We start from the raw sequence: 17,910 nt of genomic DNA on the forward strand, positions 1-17,910 counted from the left end.
CTCACCTCGGGAGCCCCACTCACTTAGAACCGGAGCACACGCACACAACCGAGTGACAGCACGGAAGCAACCCGGGCTAAGGCGCACCCGAGGCGGACACAAAAATTAAAGCGATGGCCACCCCGGTGTGCGATCAGGAGAAGCGCAAGCAAATCAGCATCCGCGGAATTGTGGGTCTGGAGAACGTGGCCGAGCTGAAGAAGGGCTTCAACCGCCACCTGCACTTCACGCTGGTCAAGGACCGGAACATCGCCACGCCGCGGGACTACTACTTCGCCCTGGCGCACACCGTCCGCGACCACCTGGTGAGCCGCTGGATCCGGACGCAGCAGTTCTACTACGAGGTGGACCCCAAGGTACACGCAATAAAGTTGGAGCGCTTAAAACAAACAAAAAAACAAAAAAAAAAAACACTGTGGGCACTTCATTAGGTACACTTGCACACGCTAATGAAGGGGTGGCCAAGATGAGCAAACAAAAAAACCAATGTAAAAACAAACAAACAAACAAAAAAAGAGTTCATGGAAAAACGTTTCTTGAGTTATAAAATAATACATTCTCATTTTCACTTATTCTAATTTCATAATGCAATTAACTCGAATTAGCCAAATATTAAATACAATTTAAAAAATGGTTGAATATATATATATATATATATATATATATGTGTAAAATAGTTTATTTTACTAATAATTGTATTGTATTACTTTTGATAGATCAATTAGCCATTTATTTGACGAGAAATGAATAAAAAACATTTTAAAAATTGTTTGTTTTAATAATAAAATAATTTATCATTTTGAAATGTTAGTATTTATTTAATATAACTAATTAAATATTTGATAAAAATATTACGTTTTATTGTACATGTAAAATTGCTCAATTTATTAATATATTTCTTGTATATCATAAATCAATTATACAATTATTTAATGAGAGATGATTTTTAAATGATACCAGGACCCTGAAAAGGATAAGATAATGGATGGATTTTTAAATCAATAAACAAAACAAATATTAGTTTATGTTAATAATAATGCTAATATAGTCTTATTTTGAAATTTGTATTTCTCATATTTAAATATTTCGGAAATGTTTTAAAGTAAATGCTTTATTTTTCACATATTCTTAATATGACTTATTACTTAAATCAATTAACTAATTATTAGTATTGCTTTAAAAAATGAATAGATACATGTAAAATAATTGTCTTAATAATAAACTAATAAATCATTGTCATTTTAAAAATGCATTATCATTTATTTAATTATTAATCTGCCTAATATTGATAAAATAAATTTAAATTTTGAATGCACTGTATATGTAAAATGGTGTATTTTGTTAATATCTTTAATTATATTCACTAATTATTTAATGAGTTAAAGTAAACAAAAATACGTTTATTGGAAGGAAACACTAATTCCTTCTCATTTGTAAATGTTATTTATCATTTATTGGATTCCAATTAATTACTAAATATTTGATCAAATAAATACTAAACATTTAAATGAATATTTAAAACCTTTTATTTTACGAATATATTTTTATTTTATTATTTTGGATAAAGGGATACAAAAGAAATACACAATGAATCAATCCATGTACAAAATTGAAAGTATATATATATATATATATATATATATATATATATATATATTTGGATGATAAGATAATTCATTCAAATTTTTTTAATGAATTGCCATGATACCTTGTAATATCCATGCTGTACATCGCAATATCAATATGTCTCCCCTTCCCCTAAGTTCATATCCTGAGTTATGCTTTTCTGGACAACATCGCGTCTTCGCTCACTCCCTTGTGCCTTGTCGTGTTTGGCGGCGCTTTAATTCTTACTGTTTTCCCGCGACTGAGTGCAGAGAGTGTACTACCTGTCCCTGGAGTTCTACATGGGCCGCACGCTGCAGAACACCATGATCAACTTGGGTCTGCAAAACGCCTGCGACGAAGCCATCTACCAGGTCCGAGCGGCTCATTTGCATAGAACCGTGGCACGTGTTTGCTAGCGTGTCGTGTTGTTGTTGTGCGCTGTGTAGCTGGGCCTAGACATGGAGGAGCTGGAGGAGATGGAGGAGGACGCCGGCCTGGGCAACGGAGGCCTGGGCAGACTTGCAGGTAGAAGAAGGCTGAATTTGTTACGAAAGACGAACAATGTGAAATATTTGACTGGATGCCGAGTCTCGGGAAGTGTGATGTGTTGCAAAAGAGTTTTTGTTGTTTTTATTAGGGGAAGGCTTGAACGCATTAATGGCGTTTCCATTCATTACAATTGGGGAAAATGATTTGAGAAACCGGCGTTTTGAGTTACAAGCGTGCTAACCTTGTATCTCAAGGCACCATTGTACGTACAAATTCTCTAAGATACAGTACATCACAAAGTCATATGATACATTGCGATACAGACATAATCCATTCAAGCTATTGTTATATTGTACCGATATGGCGATACGCTACATCGCGATGTCAATTAGATGCATCGCGATATCGATACGATACATTGCGATTATGGAACCAGTACATCGCATTATCGATAGCATACATTGCAATACTGATCCATCGTGATACCGATATGCTACATCACGCTATTGACATACAATGTATCGTATCGCTATTGCGATGTTGCGTATCGACATATCGGAATATCGATGCAATGCATGGCTACATCGATGTGATAAATCGTACATAGTGAAGACCTTAGTTCAGCTGGCATCAAAGCATGAAAAACCAGCGCATCTGTTTGGCTTTTTCTTTGGCTTTTTCATTGTTGTTGTTGTTGTTTTACAACACTTATGTCTGAAAAAGCAACCAGCAGCCGTAACAACTGGTCTAAAAATGTCCTTTTGTTGGTTTTCGCCCAGCCTGCTTCCTGGACTCCATGGCCACCCTGGGACTGGCGGCGTACGGTTACGGCATCCGCTACGAATACGGAATCTTTAATCAGAAAATTAGGGACGGCTGGCAGGTCAGTGCAACAAAAGCATCGGTTCACAGTGCAGCTTTTATCAGGCTTTTTAAAAAAAAAAAAAAAAAAATACTTTTTATTATTATGAAATCAGGCACGGGGCCAAAGTAGAGTAGGTCGCCATGCAGCACGAGCTACTCATTAACAGTAACGTGTCTGTTGGAAGCACGCGGACAGAATGTCTACTTTTTTGCCCTTTTGGATTCCTGCTTATTTGCATTTCAGGCCTCCAGTGCAAACATGCACTTTTGCACGCAACGTTTCATATTAGCAAAATGATCACGGTGATTACTACTGTCACCGTGTTGATCCAATAAACGCGAATGGGCGTGCAACGCCTCAAAATATTCGGTACACTTGCATGATTTAACGAGCGCTAAAGCGGTAATACTTACGATTATATATAATGCATTTTTTCTTGAAGAGTACACAAATATTTGACAACAAAATACAAACCTATTAAGAAATAATATTAAAATATTAGACAAAAAAAGTACATATATTAGAAAAAAGCAATATTTGAAGAAATGCACAAATATTATGACATAAAACAATATTTGATAAAAAAAAGTGGTTTTATTCTCAGGGGAAAATACATTCGTCAATAAATAATGTTGACAGAAAAAATATCTAATTATATATACTTGACAACAACAAACTACAGCAAAAAACAAGTAGTACCCAAAAATATAAATAATTCAAACATGATGTTACATCAAAAAAAAATAAAAATAAATAAAAACAGGCTAAATGCATAGTCAGGAATAAAAAAAATTTACGTTTGGAAAATCTAAACACTATATATAAAAATAATCTTGGGGGGGGGGAGCCAAAATATGTTACAAAACAACATGAGCGAAACCTAATATTTAAAAAACTAAAAATAAATCAATCTTTTTTTATAGCGCCGTCGAATGCGTCTGACATCTTCCTCGTCATTGCTCATGCAGGTGGAGGAGGCAGACGATTGGCTGCGTCACGGCAACCCCTGGGAGAAGGCCCGCCCCGAGTACATGCTGCCCGTCCACTTCTACGGACGCGTGGAGGAGACCGAGGCCGGCACCAAGTGGGTCGACACGCAGGTATCCGTGTCGCATATTACTTGGTAAATAAAGTCCAACCATTGTGTGTCTGCGGGAGAGATGAAACGCTTCAATGTGTGCCCGACATTGTTGGTGCACCCCATCCCCTGCACACATTTATTGCTAATAAAGGCATTATGTTTAAATATGTTATCATACCAGAGGACCATTATAGTTTTAGGTTTTGGGGGGTGTCCATTTTTTTTAATGACAATTTTGGGGCCCTGCAACTTCATGGTGTGCATGCGTTTGACCCATTTAGGTGGTGCTGGCCATGCCGTACGACACGCCCATCCCGGGCTACATGAACAACACAGTCAACACGATGCGTTTGTGGTCCGCTCGCGCGCCCAACGACTTCAACTTGAGAGACTGTGAGCGTCCCGTTACTTTTTGCAAAACAGTTTCCTGTTTCTTAGTGAGGAAAGAGGTGCACCTTACAACAAAACGTGTTGCATTAAAAAAAAAAAAAACCATCAGCGTGTTTTAACGTGTGTGTCTACACAGTTAATGTGGGAGATTACATCCAGGCCGTCCTGGACCGCAATCTGGCTGAGAACATTTCCCGAGTGCTCTACCCCAACGACAACGTAAGCATAAAAAAATGCGACTGACTGTCCCTTTAAGACGGTGGAAATGAAACTTCCTTCCTTTCCGTGTGTGTAAATGCGTGCGTGTGCCGTGTGTTCAGTTTTTCGAGGGCAAAGAGCTGCGTCTGAAGCAGGAGTACTTTGTGGTGGCCGCCACCCTGCAGGACATCATCCGCCGCTTCAAGACCACCAAGAAGGGGACGCCCGGACGCACCTCCTTTAACAGCTTCCCCGATAAAGTGAAGACCCCAAACAAGAAGCGCCGTTATCATCGCTTTTTGATGACGTTCCAAGTAGAAAAAAAAAAAACCCACAGAAATATAAGTTGCACAATGAACATTTTCTCAATCAAAGGTGCATGACACCTCCATTGGGGTTGTTTGCCTTTTTCTAGGCTTAAACCAAATTGGGAATGACTGACCTACAGTAACCCAGAGAGCAGCCTTTCCCCATTCCACATCCCGACAGAGTTGGGATGTGGAATGTTTTTATTAAATTCATGTTTTTATTATAGGTTGCCATCCAGCTGAACGACACCCACCCAGCCATGGCCATCCCCGAGCTGATGAGGATCTTCGTGGACATCGAGAAGATGGACTGGGACGTGGTGAGGCTCGTAGGACGTTCCGGGGAGCCTCGGGGTGGGGTGTTCGCCGTCGTGAGCCGGAAAATGTCAACAATGTCCCTAACAGGCCTGGGACCTGACCAAGCGCACCTTCGCCTACACCAACCACACGGTTCTCCCCGAGGCGCTGGAGCGCTGGCCCGTGGAGCTGATGGGGAGCCTGCTGCCACGACACCTGCAGATCATCTACCGGATCAACCAGATCCACCTGGATGTGAGCGCCACGCACGCTGCACTAAATATTGCAAGAAATACCAAAATATTAGGAGAAACAACACAAATATTTGGGAAAAATATGCAAATATTAGTAGAAAAAGAAAACTATTTGACATTTGTGTGGGGGAGGGGACTAAATAGAATTAAAGGACCCAAAATATTAGTCAATAAAAAACAATATTTGAAATTCTTTTTTGAAAACTATCTATCTCTCTGTGTGTGTGTGTGTGTGTATATATTATATATATTTTTTAATATAATACTACATGTTGGACAAAAAAATTGGAAGAAAAATACACAAATATTAGTAAAAAGAAAATGTATTAGAAAATAAATTGAAGCCCAAAATATTTACTTTATTATATTTACTACATACCTCCTTCATTTGAAAGGGAATATAAAAACATGACAGCAAAAATATTAGGAAATGATACAAAGATGATAGACAAACGTGCGAAAAGATATTGGGGGAAAAATACACCAATATTGTATTACTCAAAATTACTTGTACATTGGATAATAAATAAAACAAATATTAAATAAATTATTTAGTTAATTCAATAATTATTGGAAATAGAATAAAAGTGATTTTTTTTAATAAATAATTCAAACTTGTGAGACAAAAATACATTAGACAAATAAAAAAAATCCTGTGTTAGTTAAAACAAAACATTAAATGATCCAAATGAAAACCAAAAATATGTAGAAAGAAATACAAAAATTATTTGAAAAATACAAAAATATCTTGGAAAATACAAAAATATTTGACCTCACCTAACTATTAGAAGAAACGTATATATAAAACAGTACGACCAAAACATTTGAAGATAAAACAACACGTCAGACAAAAAAAAAAAAATGTGCAAAACAAATAAATGATAAAAACCAAAATATTAGGACAAAAAAGTCAATATTGGAAAACAAATATTAGGGGAAACGGTTTGTATTACAAAAAGGCAAACATATTATAAATATCTAAATGTTATTCTTTTTAATGAAAATATCAAAACAATAAATAGATAATGTGGCACACACACGCGACACATGCAGGCATTCTGCTGAACTTTCATGGCCGTTTGCTTGTTGTTTATTCCCACTTACACAACTGCTTGAACAGGTTTGAAAACATGCCGTAAAGTGGTGGCCCCTGGGTCAAGGAAGAAGGAAATGGAATTTTGATCTGTCTGGCTGGCTTCTTTTTTTTTTTTTCTTCTTCTTCTTCCACCCCCCCACCCCCCACCCACGCAGAGGATCGCATCGCTCTTCCCCAACGACGTGGACAAGCTGAGGAAGATGTCTCTGATCGAGGAGGAGGGAGGCAAGCGGGTGAACATGGCGCACCTCTGCATCGTGGGCTCGCACGCCGTCAACGGAGTCGCTCAGATACACTCCAACATCATCAAGACCCAAGTGTAAGCGCGTGAATCTATGACAAGAAAAAAGAAACAAACAAAAAAAACATTTAAATTTGATGACATCATTTTGATTTATAGTTTTATTTTTCATTTTATTTTTCTGTATTTATTACACATTTTTACCTGCAGTCCCGCAAAAAAATTATTAGACCACCCTTGTTTCTTCAGGTTCCTGTTTTTTGTTCATTTTTATTGCAACTAAATGGTTTGTCTTATTTATTCTATTTGTATTTTCATTGATAGTTTATTGTTTGTTTCATTTTTTATTTCATGTTAATTTTGATTCTTAGTTTACCTTATTTTGATTTGTAAATATGTTTTTGTAAGTTATTTTCTTTTTTACTTTTTATTTTCTGTTCAATTGTAGTTGGTCATTTTTTTTCCCATTTTTTTTAATTTTTTTTAAAAAAAATTTTAAAATGTGGTATTCTGAGACTGCACATACTTTTACTTTTATTTCATGTCACAAATTCGCGTGAGTGCTATTTGCACAGCCGTCGGGTTTCCTTGTCGCTTCCTCAAAACGAGCCGAATGCAACAAAATGACCAAACGCCACTCGAGTGTGTCTTCATACCACACTGCAACGTTTGCACATCTCCTGTTACAAACTCTCAACTGTAACACTCGCGGTCGCTTGTTCCTAGGCAGACTTCGTAGGACTGGATTTATTCCCGTTCTTGTAAATTCTGACTATGTCGCGCCGCGATGTCGTGTTTCTCCTCACAGTTTCCGGAACTTCAGCGAACTGGAGCCGGAGAAGTTCCAGAACAAGACCAACGGCATCACTCCCAGACGCTGGCTGCTGCTGTGCAACCCCGGACTGGCCGAGCTCATCGCTGAGGTCTCACTTGACGCAATACGCCATCTTCTTGTGTTATCCCACCCCCCCGTAATAAATATCCGTCTCCTCGTTTAGGTGATCGGCGAGGACTACGTAAAGGACCTCAGCCAACTGGAGACCCTTAACGAATTTGCGGACCACGCCGCTTTCCTCCGGGATGTCTCCAAAGTGAAACAGGTGCACCTCCAAATCTCAAAAACATTCCAAACAAAGCCATCTGCAGCCAATAAAGACGTTGGCGTTGCGTTAAAATCTATACAGTGCTGCCTTGAGATACGAGTGACACAACTTACAAGTTTTTTTTTTTTAGGTACAAACTGTCGATCGGAGCATTTAAAAAAAAATGTTTCTTTGTGAGGGCAAACTGCGAGCCCTGTATGGTGCCTTGTGACTCAAATCATTTCACAACAAGTGGCAGTTCGGCAGATATAATTTGTAAATATTCTTTAAAAAAAAAAAAAAAAAAAAAAAAACTCCCAGGTGACGTTTACTACAACATAAACCTAAAAAAAAAAAAAAGAATTGCACCTCGTGCCTTTAAAACAACAACATAGCCTCCGCTAGCGTCATGCTAACACATCATGGGAAACACCATTATGTGCATTATGCCAGGCTACGAAATAGCAACTATGCGGTTGTGTAATAACCCACCAAACTATGAATATTTGAACACAAACAGTGAAACAACACATGTAGACAGACAATATAACAATACTCACAACCATATATTAATCTTCTGCGGAGAACAACTAATATTAGTGCGGCTTACTGAGGAATGAGGAGTATCTGTATGTCTCTATTACACTGCCCCCTTTTGGCCAAGGCGCTCACACCAGAAGGAGCAGCACAACGTCCATTGAATTGACATTAAAAAAAATGGCAAAAACGGTTTAATCATTTACATTCTATTTAATTATGTCAATATTGTATGTTTTTTTTTTTTTTTAAAGTGCAATCTTACACAGTGCTGTTTTTCTTCAAAACACATTACAATTTGTTTTTCTGAATTCATTTTGTGAGGGCGGGCTGGAACAGATTAATAGCATTTGCCTTTGTTTATATGTCGTGAAAGCGGGTGCACCAAATTCTGTCAGGATGGTCAATCTACGCACCCCCTTCAACATACCGAAAAACGATGGCATACCCCAGCTCTAACGCGCACGCCCAAAAGCTTGTGCGACTTGTTTACCTAATCTTCTGTCCAAGTGTGTGTGTGCGTATATGCCGCAAACTCCTGGTGCACAAACTTGTGCGTGTAGTCAATTCAGTTTTTAGTCATTAGTGTGTTGTTGTTGCAACATGCCCCAAGTGCAATTAAAAGAAGTCTGTGTGTGTGTGTGTGTGTGTGTGTGTGTGTGCATGACTCAGGACAGCAAGGTGAAGTTCGCCCAGTACCTGGAGAAGGAGTACCGGGTGAGGATCAACGCGGCGTCCATGTTCGACGTGCACGTGAAGAGGATCCACGAGTACAAGCGGCAGCTGCTCAACTGCCTGCACATCGTCACCATGTACAACCGTGCGTACGCTACTCACGGATCAATGTTGTTGTCACCTCCCTCAGGGAAAACATCACGCTGACACACTACTCGTAGCAAGTCCAAACAAGCACATGCTTCTCGACGTGCACAGGGAATTTTCCACTGGCTTGTAGGCGGGGGCTTAAATTACCACACACTTTCACTTTGTCTATATTATTACACAATATGTACTTGATGAACTTTAGCGAGGTGTACACTTGTTTTATTTCTTTGGCTAAACCTATGCGAATGTCCACATAGTCAAACCTGACTTGCTCATTGTGGCGTAAATGCTGCTTAGGTTTGTCAGCCGTGCTAATAAATAAGTTTTGTGTTGTCCCGCAGGCATAAAAAAGAACCCGTCCGCACCTTTTGTACCTCGAACCGTGATCATCGGGGGAAAGGTTCATTCTCCAATCACACGCACACGCACACACACACACACACACACACACACACACACACACACATACACACATACACACATACATACATACATATGCACATAAATAAGTGAACCGCTGTCGCCTCCTGCAGGCCGCCCCGGGGTACCACATGGCCAAGATGATCATCAAGCTGATCACGTCTGTGGCGGCGGTGGTCAACAACGACCCGGTGGTGGGAAGCAAGCTGAAGGTCATCTTCCTGGAGAACTACAGAGTCTCCCTGGCTGAGAAAGGTCTGCACTTTTATTTATTACTTATTTTTCATGATATTATTACCTATTTTTTATTATTTTTTAACTAGCTGGCTCTGGCTCGGTGGTAAAAAAAAAAAAAAAAAAAAAATCATCAGATTAAACTAAAACAGACCTAATGCATAATAAAGCAAATATATATTTAAAAATTAAATTTTCATTACAGTATATATTATTGTATATCTCTTTTTTTGGTATATTTTTATTTTATAATTTTTGGGATCTGACCCCTTAAATGTAAACTAAGACATTATCATAAATTACGCCACCAGAATTAAAGACACAAATCATCATGTTAACCTATATATTTTTCAATTGTACATTGTATACTTTTATGATACATAAAAAGTAAAATATTTTTCAAATCTTTTTTATTTTTCTGGTTCTAGTTTATTAAAGGTGAGGAAAAAAACATCAGATTAACCTATCATGGACCTAAAAATAAAACTCATATAGTTCAACAAATATTTTTATTATGTAATATATTGTTGCATATTCCAATTAAGAGGTGCAATGATTAATCAATTAATAATAGAGCAGACTGATAAACTTTGTTTCATCAAAATAAGACATCTGCAAACGTCGTTCACTTTAGAAAAGCTTTGACATTTTTGCCTATTTTCAGATATTTTATGGACCAAACCAGTAACTTAATCATAATAAATATTTGGATTTTTCAATTGAAATGATTTCCTGTTTTTAAATAAAGGGATGGAAATTCTATTTTTTTTTTTTTTTTTTTTTTTAGGAATCCAATTCATCGATTAATCGACAGATGACTCTATTTTCAAAGTAATCGTTATTTTTAGACCCAATTTCAAGTGTATATAGTTAATGTATTTTTTAAATGAGTGTTATCTGGCTAATATTAACACACACAAAAAAAGTACAGTTTTATAATTCCCACGTGGATGTCTTTTGTCGCCGGTCAGTGATCCCGGCCACAGACCTGTCGGAGCAGATCTCGACGGCGGGCACCGAGGCGTCGGGCACGGGCAACATGAAGTTCATGCTGAACGGCGCACTCACCATCGGCACAATGGACGGCGCCAACGTGGAGATGGCCGAGGAGGCCGGCATAGACAACCTGTTCATCTTCGGCATGAGAGTGGAAGACGTGGCAGAGATGGACAAAAAGGGGTAGCCAAAAAAAACCCAGAATAATATTTTTTAAAAGGTGCCTTGTCTTGGTATTATATTTCACGTTTTCTTAAGATATGACGCCATGTCTTACTACAAGAAGATCCCGGAGCTGAAACAAGTGATGGACCAGATCACAAGCGGATTCTTCAGTCCCAAAAATCCAGATTTGTTCAAGGATTTGACCGAAATGCTCTTCAAACATGACCGGTGGGCTGCAAACAAAAATGGACAACTTTTAAAAACTCATCTTTACTATAATTATTAATATTTATTTATTTATTTATTTGTAAACGAATCAAATGTGCTTGTGTTGTTCGTCAGGTTCAAAGTATTTGCCGACTTTGAAGCGTATCTGAAATGTCAAGAGAGAGTCAGCAAACTCTATCAGGTAATGTGGATCTCATGAATGAACCGTTTTGCAGTTTTCAATTTCATTTAGGCTCTTTTCAAAAGGTAAGGAAGTTAAGGCTACATGATTGCAACCAACCTGTATAAATATAGGCTCTCCATGAGTCGTCATTACAATCCCTAAATCTAAAGTAACCCAGATAAATGAAGGCTATGATTAAAGCTATGCGGCGGTCCACATAGTCATTTGAATGCGGCAAAAACTGGCCAAATATAAAAACTTGCGCATTAAAATGCAAATGGTTGCAAATGTTTGCATACCTGACTGTTTTTTTTTTTTTTAATTTTTTAATTTTAATTTTATTATAAATTATTTTCTGGTCCAGACTCCCAAGGAGTGGACCGAGATGGTGGTGAGGAACATCGCGGCGACAGGAAAGTTCTCCAGCGACCGAACCATCGCAGAGTACGCCACGGAGGTGTGGGGCGTGGAGCCCACCGACCTCAAGATCCCCCCGCCCAGCGAGCCCCGAGAAGCCATCGAGAAGACTGCCCGAGAGCTCAAGAAAATGTGAAAGCTGCCTTGGGTCTTCTCTGTTTACGTAACAGCTCCATGCAACCCCCCCCCCCCACACAAAAAAAATCAGGAAGTAACCACTTCACTTTATCTTGGCCAGGGAAAAAAAAAACAACTTTAGTTTTTTTTTTTTTTTTGGGGAATCACCAAAGCACTAACACTTATCTGTTACAGCTTTCTCACTTTGCATTTGCAAAATGTATTCACTCAGACAGGGGGAGGTGTTAGGAAAAAAAAACAGAACCCGAGTTATTTGGACATTCTAGATTTACTGCTAGAAGAGAGTAAAGACAAACAAAAATACATTTTCCTTCTCCAGTGTTTTCCTACCAGTGTTCGCATATCTCAGGTGTATTAAAATTACATTGAATGGCATTTCTTTTTTCCCCTTCACATTTTTGTCACGTTACAGTAAAAGTTTGTATGCTACAGTAAAACAGTGGTGCCTTGACTTACAAGTTTAATTCCGGGACCACACTTGTAACACGACACTCATATCTAAAATCATATTTCCCCTTTGAAATAAATGGAAATGCCTTTAATCCACACACATTGTGCTCCTTCTGCACCCTTTGTGTTCAAATAGTCGTTTCTTAAGGGGTTATAACATCGATGCTACTCATTAGCCTGTCTATGGCGTTTTGCATTGTGTGTTAGCATTAAGCTAGAGGACTTTAAGGCAAAGTTATGTGGTTTTAACTCCACAAGGTGTCATTCGCTTGGGTTTATGTTTAATTTGAGGGTAAACTTCGACAGGGAGTGGAAATAAACAGCTTGAAGCCTCGTTTTTGAAGAATTGTTCACTATCTGCCAAACTGCTGCTTGTTGTGAAGTTGTGATGGGGTCGCTGGCATCATCAACCCACTAACAACCCAGGCTAAACTTAGCTCCTCTTGACAAAGATGTTAGTCAGTTGAGATGTATCACTTCAACATATTTCCTTGACACCAAGTACTATACTAATAGCCAGTGCTTTGGCGCCAACTTGTGGCATCTTTGTGCGTTATAAAAAGCACCCAAAAAGCTTCTTTTTTTTTAAAAAAACACAAATACTGGTTCGCTGCGAAGGGGTGAGGTGTAAGTTCCAGGAGTAGCGTTATCCTCGCAGCTTGTGCAGAAAAGCCCTGTGACAAGAAACCGAAGGAATATTGCCTTAACCACGTTTTACACAGGGACACCGCATCAAAAGTCTCATCCTCACCCCACCGACTCGGACAGGCCAGGATCCAAGTAGATGTCGCTGTGGGACAATCCGCGACTCGCCGGGTAGGAAATTATTTCCAGCGGAACGTCTTTGCTCCGCTCCCTGTGCGTGCGCGCTGATATCTGGTACAGCTGGAACGGAAATGCAAAGTATCAGAGCGAAAAGGATGTTCATTTACACTTTAATGAAAAAAGCGGCTGTGTTCTACCTTCTGACCCATGTGATACGGCACCACGTCGTCGTCCTCCGCGTGCAGTATGAGCAGAGGACACGTCAGCGCCTTTAAACTGAGCAGAGGGACGTGTACATCTGGCAGCAGTGTTTTTTATTTTTTATTTTAGTTACAGTGAGCCCTGACAATTCACGGTGTGCATGTGAAAAGCAAACATTTGCGAATAATGAACATTCCGTCCTCCCCCCCCCCCCCCAAAAAAAATAAAAATAATTCTAATTGCCAAATAATTTCAATTGCTACTCCATATAGTGAACCCCTGCACATTTCCTGCTCACTTGGATAAAGTCAATTAGTCAACTCACTTGTCTTCGTTTGAAAACAGCAGCTTGTTCGTCTCCAAAGTGTTCCAAAGGAAGAGTTCAAATCCCGGAAGGAACGTGTAGAGCTGCGGGACACCAGGACGTAATTTGACATGACACGTTTGGTGCTAACGCGCATGCAAACAGACCACGAGCTGTGCCCGTAAAGTAACAGAAAGTGTTCTCACCTTAGCCACAGGAAAATTGACAACTACCTCTCCGATACTTGTGAATGGAGCCTCGAGAATTAAGGCGTCCACGACGGACCCTGGTAGGAAAAAAAAAAAAAAGAATATTACAAATATTTGATAAATTGACCTCTCGTGAAGTTGTGACGTCATACATGACGTTGGATCTTCTTTTGGAATAAGAGTTACTCCTCTGATTTTCTGAACTGCGGTCGCGTGAAGTACACTGACCTCTGCGGCAATATAATGATGTCATCCATGATGGCAATTCGCAATTAGGGTCATTTAAAAAAATAAAAAATGGTATGCCGGCTCCCTCTAGAGATATGTGAAAGAATTGCTGCTTCAGTTCAGTTGTATTTAACTTTTAACTTCAACACTTGCATGCAATCTTTAAGGACTGTTTGTTTTAAACAGTTATTTAGGTAAAATATTAAAGTTTTGTGTGTAAACCAATAATCCCTCATTTCCTCCCGCAATAAGATGAAATCCGCTAAGTAGCGCCCAAATATTTATTTTCTTTTTAGCTTCTTTTATGAAATGTGAAATGATCCCAAACCTTTGACATTGTCTGACTTTTACACACACTTTCATCTGGATTCGTGCTGATTGCTCTGCAGTAATGGTGTGTGGAAAAGTATCACTGCAAAATCCCACGATATAGCGAATAATCCATGATATAAGTACAATCTTTTTTTTTTTTTTTTTCAAAAAAATCAGTGATGCAGTGAAGCACAACCCACCTTGCTCTTGCACCTTCACGGCAGTGTTACTTGCAACCCTTCGAGAGAAAAAAAAAAAAAAAAAAAAAAAAGAGTAGCTGTCACTCATTTGGATCCGCTGCCTCCATGACATCATTTGCGAGGAGAAACCTACCCGGAGCCGAGCGAGTGCCCCCACAGACACACCAGGGACCCTCCGCTTTGCCGCTCCACCCACGTGTACAGGTGGAGGGCGTCTGTGGTCATCCCGCGTTCGCTCGGCTGCCCTGTCGAGTCGCCGTAGCCTACAGTACATCGGAAGAGAAATGGTACACCGGAACCTCTAAGGTGGAACACAATCCGTTTCCCATAGGAAGTCAAAGATAATGAAGATGTCCTTTTGTTATTGATCTGTCTTGGGACTTTTATTACTCAGTTTGCCTTCTTGAAATTTGCTTTGCAGTGTGGGTTGACAACACCTGTTTATATACTTATAAACATACTGATTTTTTTTTTTTTTTTTGCTGATATCGGACAATTATTGGATATCAAATATCAGCGCGGGACACGCGTAAAAATTGCATTGTGTATGAAGAAAATTGAAGCTGAGCGTACCTCTGTAGTCCAGAGAGAGAATGTGAAACCCTGCGGTGCTTAAAATCTGCAAAATTTCATACAAATATTAGCAGAAACCTTAAATGTGAACTATCATTTTCAAAACAAACCTTGACCAGTTGCACCCTGTGATCTTTGGCCCTGGAGACAATTGAAAATACAAAGATTTCAGAGTAGACCCTCAAGAGCCTGCGCATAAACCCGATGTAATTCCCTCCGAGCTCCATTAAAATAAGTTCAAGTGCCTCTACAGTCACCTGGTGCCCACGTTGCCATGGAGATAGATGATAACAGGACTTCCGTCTCCTAGAGCCCTGCGGTACCACTCGGGACCCTTCCCCGCTGCCTTGTCCCAATGGCTGGCAGGAAGTGTGTGCCTCGGGCAGACGGAAACCAACACTTTCATAAGACGCCAAATAGGTTTTTTTTTTTGCTTGTTTTTTTAAGGAGTCATAAAAACTGTCGAAAGAAGGCGGTCGCTACCATACGCCCACGCGGACGCCCTGCTCCGGTTCCAGGTAGAAGTTACACGTGTGGTTTAGCACGTATTCTGGACGGGTGAGATCTATGAAGTATGGAACCCTCACTGCAGATAACAGTGCACAAGGTTAGCATTTTGTTTATGATCTATGGACTAACAGTTAACTTCAACGAATGGCTACCAGCTACATTCAACTGGTGGCTAAATGATAACTTCAGTTGATGGTTAATTGTTAGCTTCAGGTGATTGCCTGGCAACCAGTCCAGGGTAGACGCTGCCTCTCACCCAATGTCAGCTACTGGCCATCGTCAACAAATGACTCACAGCTAACTTCAACAAATAACTTCCAATAGCAACTTGACAAGTGGCATGACATGAAAATGTTGCCAAAAAAGGCAATTGTTTTTTTTTCAACAGGCACAAAACAAAAAAACAAGATAAATAAATAAATAAATAAAGCAGTTTCTCCGGAACCCATCATCCGGTTTTCAACATTTTCGGTATGTTGTACTTGGATTGAAGGGGCCATTCCAACCAGACCCAACATTTTGACAGACTGTGATTTTTGAGAAATCTTGTCATGTTGCTATTTCTATCTAGATTCAACTGGTAGATAATAGTTATCTTAAGCTTATGGGCATCTTTAACCAATGACTAAAAGCTAACTTCAACTACTGGCTAATGGCTAAATTGGGTTCATGGCTGAGAGCTAATTTCAGCTGATGACTAGGTATAAACTTGCACGAAACAATGAAAAAACGCAATTTGAGTGATCCTCCGTTAAATTCATGTGCCCAAAATCTGGCCCAAAAAAGAAAAAGGAAGGAAAATGGCGCCCGTTTTTCCGGATTTAGTAACATACCTCCCAGTGGCTAACAGATAAGATGAATCTCATGATGACTTCGGAAAAGGGCTCATAGACACTGGACAGGAAGTTGCCACAGTATTATCGTACTTACACAAGTGGGCAAAGACGGCGTAAGCCAGAGTCCATGGCCACAGGTAGATGATGAGCGGCACCAACACATAGAAAGCCACCAGGAAGGACGCCGCCTTCATCATTCCCTCAACTTCCCTCTGGAATTGTCTTGTGAAGAAAAAAGTATATATATATATATATATCTATGGACTAACAGTCGGCAGAATATACACACATACATATATAGCATAAATTAATATATTTTTTTAAATGTTGTTTATTTTATTTCATCAAGCTATACATGATGATAATACATATATTAAGGTATATATTATATGAATACATGTATATGAATGGATAAAAGGCATCATGGGAAATTACATTGTTGGACTCACGATAGAAGGGCTCAGTAAGCTATTTCAAAACTTGCCTAATAGTTACAGATTTGGTGAGCACAAGGAGCAATATTTTGTCCGGTACGAAAATGAAACAAAGTACAAACCAAGGTGAAAGTAGCAAGGTACATTTTTAAAACAGTTGGAAACTTCAACGCGAAAGGCATTGTACAATTCTATCACTCTACTATAGTAAGATTTAAAAGAATAAGCTAAATAACGTACCTCCAAACTGTCCTTAAAAACTACCACAGGGAAATGGAATGGCTATGTTTGGAAAAAACTCTCCAAGTTAAAACATTTCCGGTCGATAAAGAAACCACGGAGTGGATTTGACGAGAAATCTGATTGACGTTCGTGGTAGCCAATAGTAGACAGGAATGGCACAACAGAGGCGGGTTTGGCGCTTCGGGTGAAGCACAAACTTTAAAATTCGTTTTTAATGTTTAATGTAGCACAACAATGAGAATTTCAAATCGAATATTGTTGTTGCTACCAACTTGCATTCGTGTTGGTTTTATCAAATATTTATATGATTGTAAAGTGAGGAATTTCACCCCAAAACAAGGCATTCATCGTCGAAGTTGTGGTTTGTGTGTTATTCTCCGATCTGACCTCAATTTATGACCTAAAAATCATTTCAATCTGTGTCAGTGGGCAGGATTTATGTTGTTTTTATTTCTCAAGTGGAAGGCTTGAGTTGCTAAAATATGTCAAAGGGTTTCCACGGAGTAGCAAAATTAAATGGAGGGTGAGACGATTACAATTACAAGTTACTCTGTTGAAAATGTAACAATAGTGTAACTATTTCAACTACTTTCTTAAAGTAATATAATTAATT

The 17,910-nt window shown here is 39.2% G+C and overlaps 2 protein-coding genes across 3 annotated transcripts; one reads left to right on the forward strand and one right to left on the reverse strand.

Moving 5' to 3' along the window:
• pygl (phosphorylase, glycogen, liver) lies at nt 1–12,129 on the forward strand. The gene is made up of 20 exons (XM_061695813.1): nt 1–356; nt 1,878–1,979; nt 2,055–2,133; nt 2,877–2,980; nt 3,931–4,062; nt 4,325–4,436; nt 4,570–4,652; nt 4,754–4,891; nt 5,167–5,259; nt 5,345–5,491; nt 6,742–6,905; nt 7,636–7,750; nt 7,826–7,927; nt 9,119–9,266; nt 9,613–9,671; nt 9,805–9,946; nt 10,897–11,104; nt 11,180–11,314; nt 11,429–11,495; nt 11,842–12,129. The coding sequence occupies exons 1-20, from the start codon at nt 114–116 to the stop codon at nt 12,028–12,030; spliced, it is 2,562 nt and encodes an 853-aa protein (XP_061551797.1). The 5' UTR covers nt 1–113; the 3' UTR covers nt 12,031–12,129.
• A 62-nt stretch (nt 12,130–12,191) lies between these two features.
• On the reverse strand, nt 12,192–17,368 carry LOC133412515 (lysophosphatidylserine lipase ABHD12-like). Of its 2 annotated transcripts, none has more exons than XM_061695814.1 (13): nt 17,295–17,368; nt 16,715–16,842; nt 15,758–15,860; nt 15,532–15,651; nt 15,385–15,415; nt 15,275–15,320; nt 14,835–14,964; nt 14,702–14,739; nt 13,959–14,038; nt 13,774–13,856; nt 13,445–13,545; nt 13,234–13,367; nt 12,192–13,156 (listed from the first exon to the last, which is right to left on the reverse strand). In XM_061695814.1, exons 2-13 carry the CDS (start codon nt 16,815–16,817, stop codon nt 12,992–12,994), a joined length of 1,134 nt encoding a protein of 377 aa, XP_061551798.1. In that variant the 5' UTR covers nt 16,818–16,842; nt 17,295–17,368; the 3' UTR covers nt 12,192–12,991. The 2 variants fall into 2 exon arrangements, with proteins under 2 accessions (XP_061551798.1, XP_061551799.1); XM_061695815.1 differs by having other exon boundaries at nt 13,041–13,156; nt 13,445–13,523.
• Between the last annotated feature and the right edge of the window lie 542 nt (nt 17,369–17,910).

This window comes from Phycodurus eques, chromosome 14, assembly GCF_024500275.1.
Source record: "Phycodurus eques isolate BA_2022a chromosome 14, UOR_Pequ_1.1, whole genome shotgun sequence".
Classification (NCBI taxonomy): Eukaryota; Metazoa; Chordata; class Actinopteri; order Syngnathiformes; family Syngnathidae; genus Phycodurus; species Phycodurus eques.